General features: G+C 55.6%; 1 protein-coding gene across 2 annotated transcripts; it reads left to right on the forward strand.

The window, feature by feature from the left end:
* The first annotated feature begins 4,239 nt into the window (after positions 1-4,239).
* Positions 4,240-16,920, forward strand: ZNF839 (zinc finger protein 839). 2 transcript variants are annotated; one of them, XM_080672007.1, is made up of 8 exons: positions 4,240-4,506; positions 8,707-9,561; positions 9,931-10,095; positions 12,714-12,806; positions 13,431-13,580; positions 14,838-14,957; positions 15,096-15,193; positions 15,935-16,920. In XM_080672007.1, exons 1-8 carry the CDS (start codon positions 4,312-4,314, stop codon positions 15,975-15,977), a joined length of 1,719 nt encoding a protein of 572 aa, XP_080528133.1. In that variant the 5' UTR covers positions 4,240-4,311; the 3' UTR covers positions 15,978-16,920. The 2 variants fall into 2 exon arrangements, with proteins under 2 accessions (XP_080528133.1, XP_080528132.1); XM_080672006.1 differs by having other exon boundaries at positions 4,253-4,506; positions 8,704-9,561.
* Positions 16,921-17,627: the final 707 nt, after the last annotated feature.

Consider the following 17,627-nt stretch of genomic DNA (forward strand, 5'->3'; position numbering starts at 1 on the left):
CACAGAACCCTCATAGGCATCGTGGCGGCCGCCAGCTCTCGGCTGGCCGGTTAGCTCAGTTGGTTAGAGCGTGGTGCTAATAACGCCAAGGTCGCGGGTTCGATCCCCGTACGGGCCAGACTGGTACTTTTTCTTTAGCAAAAATCCACTGACTAATTCTTTTTACAGCATATTTCAAAATATGCCTTTGGAGATCTGTAAACCGGGTGCAAACAGGAGAGAGTCGCGCAGTCATTCCGGACTCCGCCTCAAACTTGTCGCAGCCGGCCAGTGGGGAGAGAGAGCAGGATCCCCCAGCGACTGGTTACCCCAAATCCCCAAGCGCCGCACCCCGCGGCCGCCCTTAGGGTCTTTCTTAGGAAGCTCTCAGGGGCTACCGACAGTGGCTTCCCAATGCAGAGCTTCCGAGGGCCCTCGGGGGAGACCCCAGTTAGTTTTCTGGGGCTCTTAGAGTTGAAATCCCGGCTTGTAATTAATGCATCCCACAGACGTTTACGGAGAGAGCCTGGGGCGTGTCCCGCACAGAAAGTGAAAGACACAAATGCCAGCCCGCACTGGAGACGTGACCTGGCACAGGGACCGTGTATTTAGGAGGGGGTCTGATTGTGGAAGCCTTTCTTTCATGTTGTTAGTGAGTTTTACTTTATTATTATTATTATTTTTTAATTTCTTTATTGATTAAGGTATGACATATGTGTCCTTATTCCCCCATTACCCCCCACCTCCCATTCATGCCCCCCACCCCCCGCGTTGTCTGTGTCCATTGATTAGGCTTATATGCATGCATATAAGTCCTTTGGTTGATCTCTCCTCCTTACCCTCACTGTCCCTCCCCTACCTTCCCTGAGGTTTGATGTTCTGATTGATGTTTCTCTGTCTCTGGATCTGTTTTTGTTCATCAGTTTATGTTGTTCATTATATTCCATAAATGAGTGAGATCACGTGATATTTATCTTTCTCTGCCTGGCTTATTTCGCTCAGCATAATGCTCTCCAGGCCCATCCATGTTGTTACAAATGGTAAGAATTCCTTCTTTTTTACCGCAGCGAAGTATTCCATTGTGTAGATGTACCACAGTTTTTTAATCCACTCATCTGCTGATGGGCACTTAGGCTGTTTCCAAATCTTAGCTATGGTGAATGTGCTGCTATGAACATAGGGGTGCATATATCCTTTCTGATTCGTGTTTCTAGTTTCTTGGGATATATTCCTAGAAGTGGGATCACTGGGTCAAATGGGAGCGCCATGTGTAGTTTTTTGAGGAATGGTTAGTGAGTTTTAGAGAGCATGTGTGTGCCCTGACCTGGGAGTCAACCTTGAGGTGTCAGGACGGCGCTCCAACCAGCTGAGCCGCCAGATCCAGGGCCTCCTGCTACTTTTTTGCTTTTTCAGAGACATCTTCGGCTTCACCTTTCTTCCTCTTGGTTCTGCAGTTTGCAGCCAGATGGCAACGGAATTCATTGCTCACTCAGGGCTCAAGTCTGCAAGTGTGTAGCCAGGAGTGTTTAGATTAGCAAAAGCCAATTTAAAAAACACACACCCCAAAACACATTTTTATTGATTTCAGAGAGGAAGTTGAGAGGCAGAGAGAGAGAGAAACATCAATGATGAGAGAGAATCCCCCTCCTGGGGATCAAGCTCGCCACCAAGGAATGTGTCCTCACAGGGAACTGAACCATGACCTCCTGGTTCCTAGGGGAATCGATGCTCAACCATTGAGCAACACCAGCCCGCCGGCTTTTAAGGTCAATGTCCTTTTATTTTATTTTTATTTTTTTAAACCATAAGGGAAGATGCAATTTATTTTTTAAAATATATTTTACCGATTTTTTTTACAGAGAGGAAGGGAGAGGGATAGAGAGTTAGAAACATCGATGAGAGAGATGGTGACCAGCTGCCTCCTGAACACCTCCTACTGGGGATGTGCCTGCAACCAAGGTACATGCCCTTGACCGGAATCGAACCCAGGACCTTTCAGTCCGCAGGCCGACGCTCTATCTACTGAGCCAAACTGGTTAGGGCAAGTTCAATGTCCTTTTATATCAGGATCCAGAGCAAGGGTTCCAGACATCTGAAAAATCTCCGGTGAGGCCCTAGCTGGCTTGGCTCAGTGGATAGAGGGTGGGACTGCGGACTGAAGGGTTCTGGGTTCGATTCAGGTCAAGGGCATGTGCTGGGACTGTGAGCTTGCTCCCCAGTAGGGGGCATCCAGGAGGCAGCCAATCAACGATTCTCTTTCATCTCTCTCTCTCCCCCCCTCCCTTCCTCTCTGAAATCAATAAAAATACTTTTTTTAAAAAAAATCCAGTGAGACCTACAACCAAGATTACTCTACCCAGCAAAGCTATCATTCAGAATTGAAGGGCAGATAAAGAGCTTCACAGATAAGAAAAAGCTAAAGGAGTTCATCACCACCAAACCAGTATTATATGAAATGCTGAAAGGTATTCTTAAAGAAGAGGAAGAAGAAAAAAGTAAAGATAAAAATTATGAACAACAAATACATATCTATCAACAAGCGAACCTAAAAATCAAGTGAATTAAAAACCTGAGGAACAGAATAATCTGGTGAATATAATAGAATCAGGGGCATAGAAAGGGAGTGGACTGATAATTCTCAGGGGGAAAGGGGTATGGGGGGTTCATGAAAAGACTGGACAAAAATCATACATCTATGGATGAGGATAGTGTGGGGGAGGTAAGGGCAGAAGGTGGGGTGGGAACTGGGTGGAGGGGAGCTATGGGGGGAAAAAGGAGAAACAATTGTAATAATCTGAATAAAGATTTATTAAAATAAAATTTTCTTTTCTTTTTTTTCTTTTTTTTTAATTAAGGTATTATATGTGTACATATCTTACCATTGCCCCCCCCACCCCACTCCCATACATGCCTCACCCCCCAATGTTTTGCATCCGTTGGTTACTCTTATATACATGCATATAAGTCCTTCAGTTGATCTCTTATTTCCCCCACCTCTCCCTAACCTTCCCGCTGTAATTTGACAGTCTGTTTGATGCTTTACTGCCTCTGTATCTATCTTTTTGTTCATCAGTTTATAAATGTTTTTCATTATCCCCAAATGAGTGAGATCATGTGGTATTTTTCTTTCATTGACTGGCTTATTTCACTTAGCATAATGTTCTCTAATTCCATCCAGGTGCCTACAAATGGTAGTAATTCCTTCTTTTTTATGGCAGCATAGTATTCCATTGTGTAGATGTACCATAGTTTTCTGATCCAGTCATCTGCTGATGGGCACTTAGGCTGTTTCCAAATCTTAGCTATGGTAAATTGTGCTGCTATGAACATAGGGGTGCATATATCCTTTCTGATTGGTGTTTCTAGTTTCTTAAAATAAAATTTTTAAAAAATAAAATAAAATAATAAAAAATAAAAAAAAAATAAAAATGCAGAGAAAACATCTGTAACCAGATGGGGGCCTGGCCTTGGACTCCTGCACACGAGCTGCAGGTCACATCTTGGATGTCTGTGTCAGGCTCCTTGTTAGATGCAGGGACACAACAGAGGAGGAGGCAGCTGAGACAGCTGCCCTCGGAGAGCAACTTTCTGGAACGAGGCTTGACGGGGTCCAGAATATGCCTCTGTGACATAAAAAATATTTTGAGCAAAAGGCATTTGAATTCCTGAACAGTCTTTTCTGCCTAAAAAAAAAAAAAAAAAAAAAAGCAGAGCCTTCCAAAAAGAACTCAGAAGAATTAAACTGTCATAAATGGTCTTCCCTGAGAGCGATCAGGAAAGATAACCTAAACGGGCATTGTCCCAAACTATCACAGCCCCACCTACTGTGGGTAAGGGCCCATTCACCTTCCTAACCGCCATCTGTTCCCCCCAGGCGCCCCCTCCTTCCCTTCCCCTGTTAAGATAGTGTACACGCCCCACACTCTGCCTCTTGGAGTCATTTTTTTTCTTTCTGTGGATTCTGGTAGGTACATGAATAAAAACACGATTACATTTTGTCTTTTCTCCAGTTAATCTGTCTTTTGTCAGTTTAATTGGCAGGCCCTCAAAAACCGAACCTACATGGGAAGAGGAAAAGTTTTCTTTCCCGCAGGTTTGAAGATTCCGGAGGTGACCCCTGAAGGTCAAGTCCGTCCTTGACAGACAAGCGTGGTTGGCTGGTTCCGGCGCTGGTGAAGCGAGGGGGCGGGGCCACTCTAGACCCCGCCCACCGACGTCTCCCTTCTCGGTCGCCTTCCGGGGCTTCTTGGCCCGCCCGGCACTCGTAGCCGCCCCTTTCCCGTGAGGCGAGTCTGAGCGGCGACCCCGGTTCGAGTCCCCGCGTCGGACGCCATGGCGGGCTCCGAGCCGGGGCACCCGGGCCGGAGCGGCAGCGCCTCGCGCCTAGCCCCGCTGGGCCCCGATCAGCTGCGGCAGGTCCTGGAGCAGGTGGCCCAGGCGCAGCCGCCGCCCTCCGTCCCGCGGGTCGCCCCGCAGCCGGGTCCCCGCGCCCAGCTCGCGCGCCCGCCGCACCCGCTGCCGCCCCAGGTGAGGCGCCGGGAGGGACGTGGGGAACGGGGCCGGGGCACCGCATCGGCCTGGAGCTGCCGGCCGGGGAGGTCACGTCCGCCCGCGGCCAGACTCAGGGTCCCCGCACTGGACTGCCTGGGACGGCTCGCGGTCTCCGCCCGGGGTTTGCAGCTCCCACGCGCCGGGCCCTCCTGCCGCCCCTGCCGCCAGCTCCGCCGCAGGCCTCGCCGTTCCCTGCGAGCTTACCGGGCACTTGCCGCGTACACAGCGTCCCGAGGACACCAGGCAGGTGCTGGGAGCCACCGGGGCCGCGGTAGCGAGAGCCGTGCTCAGGCTGGACCGGAGACACGGATGGTTCAGAGGAGCCAACGCCGAGAACTGTTCAGGTGGCAGGTGCTGCGACTCGGGACAGAATTAAGTACATTCTTTTTCAAAAAATATATTTTTTCATTGATTTCAGAGAGGGAGGGATAGAAACGTCAATGATGAGAGAGAATCATTGATCGGCTGTCTCCTGCACGCCCCCCCCCCCCCTTTTCTGGGCTGGAACCATGACCTCCTGGTTCATAGGTGGATGCTCACTCAACCCCGGAGCCTCCCAGCCGGCCGCGCAGACTTAAGTACTTTCTGATGGTGGGTGCAGACTTAGCGCCCTGTTATAGTAGGGCCTGGGTGTGTAACTCAGTGCTCAGCACAGCGCCTGCCATACACTTCATGAATGAAATATGCAAAAAAATATACCACAAAACCTCCTTTCTCAGTGGCATTATTTCCAGGGTACCACGGCTCTTGGTTCGTAGGGAAGTTGGGGGTCCCCTTTCAGCACTGGGCTGTAAATGACTGGAGGCCTTCTTCCTGGAACTGGGCAGAGAACAGAAGCCACCATCCTCATTGTGGAGGTCCCCCGCCCCCACCGGGTGATTTGGGCTTCTTAGAGCTGTATCCAGTTCCTCATCGGGACTGGAGAGTTGTCTAGCTAAAGTCTGAGAAGACAAGTACGATTCTGCCCACACTGCTTCCTCCCGCATGCGCCTGGCACAGCAAGTCTGCGCAGTCAGAGGGTGAGGGTGGCTGTCGTTTGCAGACGCTGCTCTGTGCCTGGCCCCGTGCTGCGTACAGTGTGGCTCAGCAGCCACACACGCGTGTTTGTGTCAGCGTTCTACAGATGAGGAACGAGCTCAGAGAGGTTAGGTGACTGCCCAGGGTCCCCCGGGTGTGGCTGCACGCCAGGGCCTGTTGAATGTGGCCACCGCTTTTTGGGTTTGGTATGACAACTTAGGAAAGGCTCCAAAAATGACATTTTCCACCAAATGAAAGCAAACTGAGCTAGCGTGAGGAGGCACGATTGTGTTCTGTAGCTCATCTAATTGGGAGGAGATAAATTCTTTGTGTGGTTTTTTAAAAATATTTTTTATTTTTTATATTTTTTTAAATATATTTTATTGATTTTTTACAGAGAGGAAGGGAGAGGGAGAGAGAGCTAGAAACATCAATGAGAGAGAAACATCAATCAGCTGCCTCCTGCATACCCCCCCACTGGGGATGTGCCCACAACCAAGGTACATGCCCTTGACTGGAATCGAACCTGGGACCCTTCAGTCCGCAGGCCGACGCTCTATCCACTGAGCCAAACCAATCAGGGCTAAACATATTTTTAAATCTTTTTTAATATTTCAAGAAAAACTATTTTAAATATAATAATGCTATATGCAATAAACATTCATATTTCAAGGGAGGATATAAATTCTACCCGAAATCACAATAATGTAATTGTGCGGCCTGTTCAGCTAATACTCCATGAGCACCAGCTGTGCCACGGAGGCAAAGAAGAGGTGCCCCTTGCCCCTAAGGAGGTAATAATCTAACCAGGGAGGTCAAACAGGACTCATAACTTCTGATCACAGTCAGAACGCTGGAGGCACATTGCCGGTGTTGCTCAGTGGTTGCGCGTCAACCTATGAACCAAGAGGTCACTGGATCGGTTCCCGGTCAGGGCACATGTTTCTCTCTCTGTCCTTCTCCCTTCCCCCCTCTCTCTCTAAAAACAATAAAAACATTTAAAGTGAAGAAAGCTAGAGGCACAGGTCAGGACTAAATGCATTAGAGAAAGGTTTCTGGCTGAGGGGTCCGAAGGGGTTCGTGGAAGAGGTGGAGTCTGCGTAGACAGGGGGGGGGGTGCCTTTGAAAATGCGAAAGAGGAGCGGCATGCTAGGGTGGGGTGGGGTGCATTTAGAGAAGGTGGTTCTCTGTGGGGTGGGGTGGATCGGAAGGCACAGACCCAGTGGACACACACCCACGGGTCAGGCTGTTCCCGTCCCTCCCGTTCCTGCCCCGCAGAAACACTGCTAGCTTTCTCTAATAGCCGTGCCCTGTTTTCCTTACACCTAGAATACCTTGCCACCTGCAAAAATTCTACTCAGCCTCCAGCCCCCGCCTCCCGCCCCCAGAGGTCATCTCTTCTGGGAAGCCACCCGCTCCTGGGCGGCACTGCCCCTGCCGCTCCCCCTGCACCTGTGCGCCACGGTGGCAGGTGGCATTGCTTTCCTGTCTGCGTTCCTTAGGGAACCTCTCTGCCTTCAGAATCAGCAGTGGAGCTGTTGAAAGTACAGATTTCGGGGCAGGAGGTTCCGATTCGGCTAGTCTGCAGGTGGCTGAGGCAGGCAGGAGAACTACCTGCCTCCTCCAGGTAGGCAGGGCTTTGCTTATGTTTACGCTGGCACCCAGAGAGACTTAGAAAGTCTGCTAAATGAAACGAACATGTAGCAAAGTATCCAGTGTGATACCCACATGGTAAAGCAGCATCCATACAGATTAAAAATTTAGGCCATTTTTGTACTGTGGTAGTTCTGAAACTATAGGGTTTGGTGCATGCACTTCTATTATTTACTAGAGGCCCGGTGCATGAAAATTCATGCACTGGAGGGAGGGGGGTCCCTCAACCCGGCCTGCCCCCTCTCACAGTCCAGGAGCCCTCAGGGGTGGGAGGCGACCTGGCGATCAGGGGAAGGCGACGCCCCATCACATCTCTGCTGCTGCCATTGCCGGCAGCGCAACCCTCGGCCGGCCCTGGTTACCTGAGCCTCGAGCGGCCCTGGGCGGCTGGGCAGCCACCATCTGAGGCTTGCCTGTGCCTGGGGCCCGCCCTGGGGGGCTGGGGGACTCAGGAGGCAGGTGCGCAGAGTGGCCATGCACCTGTCGCCCTGCCGGGGCTGATGGGACTGGGCGCTGCCATCTTGTGGCTATGGGCGCTGCCATCTTTGAGGGTGTGACAGTCAATTAGCATATTCCCTCCTTATTGGCTGTGGGCGCCGCCATCTTTGCAACAGCATGAGGGTCAATTAGCATATTCCCTCTTTATTAGATAGGATGTGTGCAAATGTTTCCACACTAACCGATGGATGTGACAAAATGTATCACTTGGCATTGTCAGAAAGGTTCAGAAACATCACTATAAACAGTATAGATATGCAGGCTGTCCCAAAACTACACACTTTAACAGCTGACAGCTCAATTTCAAAAATGGAATGTATTTGAATAAGCACTGCTTTTATAATTATTCAAAGTGTGTGTATACGTTTTTTGGGACACCCTATATTACATAGACTTTTATATACCTGAGATGCATTTTATAATTTTATTTATTTTTTCATACATTTTTATTGATTTCAGAGAGGAAGGAAGAGGGAGAGAGATAGAAATGTCAATGATGAGACAGAATCATTGATTGGCTGCCTCCTGCCCCACACTGGGAATGGGGCCCGCAACCTGGGAATGGAGCTTGCAACCCGGGAATGGAGCCCGCAACCCAGGCATGTGCCCTGATGGAATTGAACCGTGACCTCCTGATTTATAGGTCATCGCTGAACCACTGAGCCACGACGGTAGGGCATAATTTTATATTTTAAAAGATTTTTTATGGATAATTAGAGAGAAAGGGAGGGAAAGAGAAAGAGAGAGAAACATCAGTGTGAGACTAAAACATTGATCGGTTGCCTCTTTCACACTCCCGACCAAGGATCGAGCCCAGAACCCTGGCATGCACCCTGGCCGGGAATTGAACCGGCAGCCTTTCGGTTGCATGGGACAACACCCACCCAACTCAGCCACCACGCCTGGGGTGCATTGTATAATGTAGAAAAAATGTCAATGGTGGATTTAAGATGAGAGCAAAATTGCAGAAACACTGATAAGCTAAATGCTTCTTTTCTCTTTAAGCAGCTGGAAACCACCTGTGTCACAGTAACCTCTGGAGAAACGAAAGGTCAGGAGAGGCCGAAGCCCCAGCTGGCCACCGTCCATCCCAGGACAGCCCGGCTGAGCCAGCCGCCCGGAAGGCACGGCCGCGTGTTGGGGCTCAGCGTCGCCAGCCCTCGGCTGCTCAGGGCACAGCCCCTCCTGAGCACCCGGCCGCAGCCTCCTGTCCAGGTGCTGCTCCAGAGGCCACTGCCCGCCCTCCAGCCGGTCCCTGCGGTGAGACTTGTGGCCCCCCAGGCGCCAGATGGACCCGGCGCCACGTCAGCCCCTCGGGCAGCCTCCAACCCGCCAGCAGTAACATCTGTTTCATCCAGTTCAGCAAATTTATTTATTTCCAACTTGCATACAAAACACACTGAGAAACTAAAAAAATCTTTAAAAGTGAAAACACGTTCTGGGCGGATATCTCGACCTCCCAAGTACAAAGCCAAAGATTATAAATTCATAAGGATGGAGGATTTGGCCGACAGCCACCCATCCGACTCGGACGATTATTCAGACCTGAGTGTGGAAGAGGAGGAGGAGCAGAGGGACAAGCAGGCGCTCTTTGACTTGCCGAGCGGCTCCCTGAGGCCCAGAGCCTTCAGGTGTCAGACGTGTGGAAAGTCATACATAGGGAAGGGGGGGCTGGCCCGGCACTTTAAACTCCAGCCGGGCCACGGCCAGCCCCAGCCGGAGCCGCTGCTCTCTGAGAAAGCCGAGGGGAGCACGGCCCGGGGCTGTGCGGAGGGCAGTCCCCGAGGCCCGTCATCCCCGGGGCCGCCCACACCAGCTCCTCTGAGAGCCGAAGGGGCCCCCTGGGCTCGGGGTGGCCTGCAGGTAAGGATGCTACCTGGTGGCCGTGTCCTTGTTGCTGGCGTCCTCCTCGCAGCAGCCTTTATGATGTTTCAGGGCGTTCAGGCAGAGGCTCAAGCAGAACCACGCCTCTCGTTGGGGGATCTGAGACCCCCCCCACCTTGTGGGCCCGCTGGGGGCGGGTGAAGGGAGGTGTCTTTGTCCGGCGCAGCGTGGCGTGGGCAGCCAGTTCCTCCGAAGTGGTCACAAGGCTGCACGCAGCGCACTCCAGCTGGCAGTGCATCATGGGAAAGGTCGGGATTGGGGGCAGCGGCCCACGGGTGCCTCCTGGGGCATCGGCAGTGACACCTGGGCACGTTCTCTCCCCCTGTTGCCCCTCCCAACGCCATCTAGAACGGTCGGTCTATAGAAGCGCAAGAGGCGTCGGTGTCGGAACCAGCAGATGGACGTTACTCAGCCCTTTGGGAACCAGAGAGACACCCAGGACCGGAAAGGGGCTCCCCCCCGGCCCCCGCGGGCCAGAGCCGAGCTGCCAGGGGCAGAGCCAGGCTCCAGGAGGTACGTGGCTCTTGCGCGCTGTGAAACCTGTTGGGCGTGGGGTGTGGCAATTCGCTGTTAGGCTTCCACATGTGAAAGTAAAATACCCAGATGGGCGTGCAGTTCCCCTGGCGTGTGCGTGCCCGAAGCACGCCGCTAATTCAGGCGGCCCGTTTGAACGGACCAGAGTCTTACCTACAGCAAGAGCTGCTGCCCTCCACGGTTTGGAAAAGTATAGCCGTGTGTTCATGGAAGTCACTTAGAAAACAACAGAAATGCCTTTTGTTGTTGGTATTGTACTAAGTTACAAGATATAAAAGCATGTTTCCGGTTTTGAGTCTGGGAATCTCCAACCCAGCCCCGGAAAGTAGGTGCACTGAGTTTCTTTATTTTCTTTTAAAAAAATATTTTTATAGCCCTAACTGGTTTGGCTTAGTGGATAGAGCGTCAGCCTGCGAACTGAAAGGTCCCAGGTTCGATTCCGGTCAAGGGCATGTACCTTGGTTGCAGGCACATCCCCAGTAGGAGGTGTGCAGGAGGCAGCTGATCGATGTTTCTCTCTCATCGATGTTTCTAGCTCTCTATCTCTCTCCCTTCCTCTCTGTAAAAAATCAATAAAATATATTTAAAAATATATTTTTATTGATTGCAGAGAGGAAAGGAGAGGGAGATATAGAAACATCCATGATGAGAGAGAATCCTGGATCGGCTGCCTCCTGCACGCCCCACACTGGGGATGGAGCCCGAAACCAGGGCATGTGCCCTGACCAGAATCAAACCCGGGACCCTTCAGTCCACAGGCCAGCACTCTATCCACTGAGCCACACCGACGAGGGCGGTGCACTGAATTTAGCGGGACTAACTGGGAAAAGTGGGACTTACTCAGGTTGCCTTTGGCCAGGATGCATGTATCTGCCTGGTCACGGCGGATGAATGGATGTCTTAGGGCAGTGGTCGGCAAACCGCGGCTCGCGAGCCAAATGCGGCTCTTTGGACCCTTGAGTGTGGCTCTTCCTCAAAATACCACGGCCTTGGCAAGTCTATGTTGAAGAAGTGGCGTTAGAAGAAGTTTAAGTTTAAAAAATTTGGCTCTCCAAAGAAATTTCAATCATTGTACTGTTAATATTTGGCTCTGCTGACTAATGAGTTTGCCGACCACTGTCTTAGGGAAGTGAGAGCCAGCAAGAGAGCGCGAGTCAGCGACACGGGCTCCACACGCAGGGGAGGAAGTGGTTTCACAGGAAGTGGGTTTCCTGGAAAGCTCCCCGAGGTCAGGGTTCTATGGGAAATGTGAGCCCTGGTGAGTGGCTTTGGGGGTGGGGCTTGTTAATTAGTCAGGTGACTAGTGTTTAGGAGTAGGAGGGGAGGTGGTCCTTGGCTTGACTCACTCACTAGAGTCACGTTAGCCTCCACCCACCCGTAGGCCCTCTGCACCGCCCGGCCGCTGGCCGGCCTCGTGCTGACTTCCTGTGCGCTCCTCTCGCCGTTCCGTGATGGGGGTTACCTCGGCTTAACCGCCAGGAGCTGGAACTCCAGAGGCGCCACCTCCCACAGGCCCCCTGAGGTGGCAGGTCTGGAACCTGGATCTAGGGTGCTGGTGTCCGCGCGCGGCCCGTCTGCGCAGTGTGACGGACTCACACACGAGGGTCCTTCGCAGTCAGCGAGGTGGCGTGGGAAGCTGAGGCCTGCTGACCACACCCTGACTCGCAGCGAGGCCCTCAGAACCGGGCGCTGGAGTACACACTGCTGTCTGCACGGACCAGGCCTGTCCTGGGTGTGGAGGGGACAGTGTGCACATGTCCATCCTCCCATGTCTCAACCCGCACTCCCCTGCTGACTCCCACGTCCGAATCCGTGCTGCCTGTTCAGACCTCTCTGGCGCGTCAGCCTCGATTTCAAACATCCCACAGCTGGTTCCTGTCCCACCCACCTTGCCAGGGTCTGCCCAGAGCTCAGCCGGGCACCCAGAGCACCCAGGGCTCTCCTTTCCCTCACGCACCCTCCCCATTCCAGCGGTCACTCAGCCCCGGGGACTGCACCCTCCCTGCTGCTCCCAGATGCCCCCCCCCCCGCCCTGCCTGCCTGTCACGTGGCCCCTTTCTCCCACCGGTGCTTTGGTGGGGTCCTGACTGCCTGTCACCTCGTCCCCTTCCTCACCCACCGGTGCTTTGGTGGGGTCCTGACTGCCTGTCACCTCGTCCCCTTCCTCACCCACCGGTGCTTTGGTGGGGTCCTGACTGCCTGTCACCTCGTCCCCTTCCTCACCCACCGGTGCTTTGGTGGGGTCCTGCCTGGCTGCCTTGGGACTTCTGTGCCTTTTCGTCTCGGGCTGGGGAGCCTGCAGCCCTGGAGAGAAGGGAGCGCGTCTCCCTGTCGCCATGTCCTTACCCAGAACCCGTGTCCACTCCGTGCTCAGGGCTGTCGGGGAGTCAGGCTCTGAGCCCAGGTGGATCTCAGGATTTTGTTCATGGGAACAAGCGAGAGAGTTCATAAAGCAGAGCGTTTGTGGTGTCGAGTGGCTTCATCACTGAGATTTGGGGGAACTTTCTCAAAATCTTTTATGTTCTTCGTCGCACCAGCTTTTGGCTAATAGGAGATTCTTGTGGGCTTTCCACGACATCCAACGCCTCTTCCGGCAGGTTCTCCAGCAGTGTGCGCTCGAGGACCTGGTGGAGTTGGCGCTGCCCCGGCTGGCCCAGGCCGTGACCGTGTATGAATTCCTTCTGAAGAAGGCGAGTGTTCCTGACCGCTCCGGGGTGCCCGGGGCGTTTAGAAAGGCGTCCTCACGTTTAGGTTAGGAGCCAGGCCTTCTGCAGTCCTTCCCCTCCAGACAGCTGGGGAGCTGCTGGTGCTGCCGGAGGCCCAGGCCTCCCCGGGCAGCTTTAGCTTTTGTGGGGGGCCCCGAGGGGGTAACAGCAAACCCTGGCGGCACACGGCCCCAGCACCCACCACCCACCCGCACTGGCTTCCTCCACTCCGACTCCCCCACGCCGGGCTCCTCCCAGCCGGGCTCTGGGCCCCGGTGAGCCCACACTGAGGCTGCGCCTAGCCCTGCACCCACACCGCACACCTCCCAGCAGTGCCAGGGAAAGGAGGCCGCCCACAGGCCCGGAGCAACGCCCATCCTCAGGCCCTTCTACGTCCCCTTCGCTCCCAGGCCCCTCTGGTGAGCCCTGTGGGCGCAGTGAGCACACGGGCTCCCCCTGGGCCGCACACGGGCTCCCCCTGGGCCGTGGGGAACGCCTGCCGGGACAGGCCTAGGCGGGGGCTGAGGAACCGGCTCCTCCCCTCCGCCTCTGTGTTTTCGCTCTCACCGCCTCCGGGTAACGGTGTTGGTGCTCTTTCCCTTCACTCAGGCCGAGAAAGGTCACCCGGCACAGCCTTTGTTCCCCGCTGTGTACAAGGAGTTTGAAGAGCTGCACCAGGTGGTTAAACAGATGTGTCAGGATTACCTCCGGGAGCCCAGCCCACGTCCTCAGGAGCCCCTGGAAATAAAGGACCCCGAGGTGAGGGTCCCGCCGGGAAGCGCTCTGCCCGGGAGGAAGGGCGTTCAAAGGAGGGCGTGTGTCTCCGTGGTGACGTAGGCCAGGGCCGCTTTGTCACTTTCCCAGCAAATGCAGGTGGTTCTCTCCACGTGAAGGACAGGCGATGAACGCGTCCTCAGGAAACGTGGAAATGCAAATAAGCTCCCGGAAGTCCAGCCACCATGACCCTCCTCTCGGTGTCGGGGTCAAGGCCACGGTTAACGGGGTCCATAGGGTCCTTCATTATGTAGATTTTGGGTTACACACAGCCCAAAGGTCTTGTTGTTTTGACAACTTTCTCATTTCAATGTCATTGTCATCAAATTGCCTTTAGCTATATTGGGTCCTCGACAGAAATGCGTCTGGTTTTGTTTGTTTTTTCCTTCTTTTTTTTGTGTGTTTTTTGCTTGTTTGTTTGTTTCTGCTGAAATGTTTTGAAAAAGACCTGGTTTGGTTTATTTTGGATCAAGCCTTTGCTGCGAGGAGCATGTACCACGTGGTCAGGGACCCCTTCCTGCGTCCGTCAGGGGGAATCCCCTCTTCCCACTGCCATGCCCCTGAGCCGGTCACTGACCCACTAAGTCCCCGCACCGTCTGCAAGGTCTCTAGATGCTAACCTTGCCGACCCCTGGCCTCTCCACTGACCTTGATCTGCCCCTGCTTCCCTGCCGCCCCCTCCTGCTCTTGGTGTTCTCTCCATGGTCCATGCGTAAATGCTGACAGCTGTCCACGGTGACCTTCACACCTGCTGCTTCACATGTGGAGCCTGGCGTAATCCCCACACACACCCCTCACACGGCCGTGGTCCCCCGGGTAGCCGCCAGGGCCAGCCAGGCTGTGACAGAGAAGCTGGGGTCCAGCTCCGGCTCCCAACCTCCCAAACCCACGTCCTGGCCACCGGCTGGGAACGGAGACGTGGTTCTGGAATAGGCAGGATTCCTTCTCTGAAGTACCAGTGAGAATTCAAAAAGAGGCACAGGGGCCAAGACAGCGGCATGGAAGCAGACTGACGGTACTAAGCTTGTGGTGACACCAAAGAGAGTTTTACATTTTATTAAAATCCTTGCTGGTGCCTCCTGACCGGCTAACGCAGCGGCTCTGGCTCTGGGAGCGACCTCTCAGCGCCGGCTCTCCCACCTCACACTGACATCCCCCTTTCCCTGTTCAGATGCCTCACCGCACAGAGGGACTCCGCACACTCAAAGGCAGGCGTTCATTCCCACACCCTGTGTTCCTCAGGTCGCCGAGTCCCTGGGAATCACGGAGGATTTCCTGCGCAAGGAAGACACACACAGAGACGGCATTCGACACACGTGCAGCGGCCGAGAGGCGGCCAGCCCGCCCAAGAGGGAGAACGCGGTGGGCCAGCGGGGCATGGTGCGGGGGGAGGGGGGGCCTGCCTGTGTGCGGGTGGCTGAGTTCACTCTCAGCGCTGCTCCAGGAGGGGAGGTGGGGCTGCCTGCTCCTTCTGTCTTGCTGACTGTCCGCTCTCCCTAGACCGCAGAGGAGGCGCTGGCTTCAGCGAAAAGGATCAGGAGGGCAGCTCTGCCCCAGGAGCCCCCCGAGGCTTCGGAGTGTCCGGGCGGCCAGCAAGGGTAAAATGCCGTCGTGGTTACGCCTGGGGCTCAGAGGCCTGCTTTTCAGGGTCGGTGCCCTGGTGGCCACATTTAAGAGAGCCCCCTGGTTCCTCAAGGGCTTTGTCTCGGCTTCCCCCCCTTCTGGCGCTCGTAGGCGTCCCGGGAATCGCGAGGTCCTGGAGGTCTTCCTGGGTCCCGCGTTGACACGAAGAGCCGCCACGTGGTGGTGGGTGGTGTGCCAGGAGGGGCCCCAGGACCCCCCGAGTCTGGCTGGGCTTTCAGGAGACTGGGCTCCGAGTGCCAGCTGAGCTGTAGCATTTGCAAACGTGGCGTGTTCTGGCTTTTAGTCCTGCCCGAGTGGGCACCTCGAACCTGGGCATGTTGAGAACCAGGGGAAACTCTCTTAAGAGCCAGCTTCGCAGGCCGCCCGCTGCCCCCGCTGGTGCAGGTCTGACTTAAAGAGGCCTCTCCATTTCCTAACGCATTGCTTAACACATTGCTTAATCCTGCCGGGGCGGGGCGGGGGGGGGCAGGTTTATTCGTGAGAACGGAAAACTGACGCGCGGGACCCAGCTCCCCTGCCTCGGGGCTGCCCATCCTCTTGTAGCTTCCCCCGCGCCCGGAGCTGCAGTCCAGGCAGCAGGAGCTTATGTCTTCCTTTTCCTGGATGTGCGCGTGGACAGCTTGTTGTGGATAATGAGCGCAGCGCACAGACCGGTCTGCAGCCCGCGGTGACTTCCCGTTTCCCTCCCCACTTAGGGTTCGTCCCTCGAGTAAATGGGACCGCCTGTCCCCGCCCTGAGGAAGGCCCCACCACACCGAGGTCTGTGGGCGACACCAGCACGGCCCGGGCCAGCAGCTTGCCGAGGTAGCAGCAGCAGCCGGTGTGCGAGCGCCCTGGCGGGGGGATGTCAGTGGCCGGGCCTTCACGCTCAGCCCGGACAGCCGGCGCGCTGACCAGGAGCCGGCCGCAGCGAGCCCCACGGAGGGTGTGCAGGGACACTCTCCAGACCTGGACGCCGGGGACAACCTGGGCGGCGGGGACCCCGCTATGGCTCCATGTCCCCGGGAGGAGTCGCATCCCTGCTGCCTGGAGGGGCCGGGCACTGAGGCAGGGATGCCCGCCAGGTGCCTGGCTCTCACGTGAGCAGCCGGCAGTCCAGTGCCCGTGAGGCCCTGCTCCCCGCGGCTGTGGTCCCTCCGGCTGCGGTCCCTCCGGAGGAAGTCGTGTCCCTGCAGGCCGTGCCCCGCCCTGTGCCTGCAGCCCTGTGTCCCAGCGGGGCCTCCGCTGTCTGCTCGGGTGGGTCTCGGGGGCCACGCGTGGGGCTCGGACCAGTCACCCTTGGGGACCCGGCCACACACTGACCAGAGGGCACTGGAGAGCGTGGTCGTGGCGGGTGAGGCATGGCTTTGCGATCACCAGCGGGTGCAGGAGCTGTTGTCTCAGGGGCAGGAGCAGGGATTTCTCCCGACTTCCCAGGGCTTGTCCTGTCCCCTCCGGGCGCCATAGTGTCTGGGAGGCGGGCACTGCCCACCGGCCTGAGCGGAGCGGCCTGCCCTGCAGCCGGGCCCGCCGGGAGGGCTTCCTCCGGAGTCCGAGGCGCAGAGCCTCCCCGCGAGAGGGAGTCGGAACGCAGCAGCCCGACCTCTTTTATGCAGAGAGTCTGTTTCAAGGCACGTGTATTTTTCTAATGTGAATACTGACACAGATGAGCCTTCTATTTATAAAGAATGATGTCTTTCCACCCCCGCCTACCGTTTTCTCTACCTTCTCATCGCAGTGGTGGCACCGGGTATCAGTAACGAATTCCTCCCGGCCGTCATCTGTCATCTGCCTCAGCACCACTCAATGTGCTCCTTCCCCAGCCCCGCCCCCCCCCCCCCCCCCCCCGCCCAGGCCCCTGCTGGGCGATGTGCTCCTTCCCCAGCCCCCCCCCCCCCCCCGCCCCTGCTGGGCGATGTGCTCCTTCCCCAGCTCCCCCCGCCCCCCCCCCCCCCGCCCCTGCTGGGCCATGTGCTGCTTCCCCAGCCCCCGGGGCCATGTGCTGCTTCCCCCAGCCATGGCCCATCCCAGCTTCTGGCCTCAGGAGGCAGTAAAAGAGCCCTCTGGCCGGTGGCACTGTACCAGGAAGCAGGAAGGCAGGCGTTCTCTGCTTGGGTTACGAAGGAGGAGAGTGAGCGTAAAAGGTAGAGCCCAGTCCATTGGGCAACTAAGCAGCCGGGCCAGATGCGCACTTACTCTCCACGTACAGGATGTTGCTCTGCTGAACGTCCCGTTGCACCTGAATTTCTCCCGGGCATGAGCCGCTGTGAGGGGGCAGTGGGTTTCACGATGGAATTAAATGCCCTGGCCGCACCGTGCAGTTGAAAGCACCGGAGGCCCTGGCAGCAGCCACTGGCCTCTGCTCGGGAGCCCGTGTCGCTCCTGCCGGGCAGTGTTGGCGGGCCCCGA

This window comes from Plecotus auritus (genome assembly GCF_963455305.1).
Source record: "Plecotus auritus genome assembly, chromosome: 1".
Lineage (NCBI taxonomy): Eukaryota > Metazoa > Chordata > Mammalia > Chiroptera > Vespertilionidae > Plecotus > Plecotus auritus.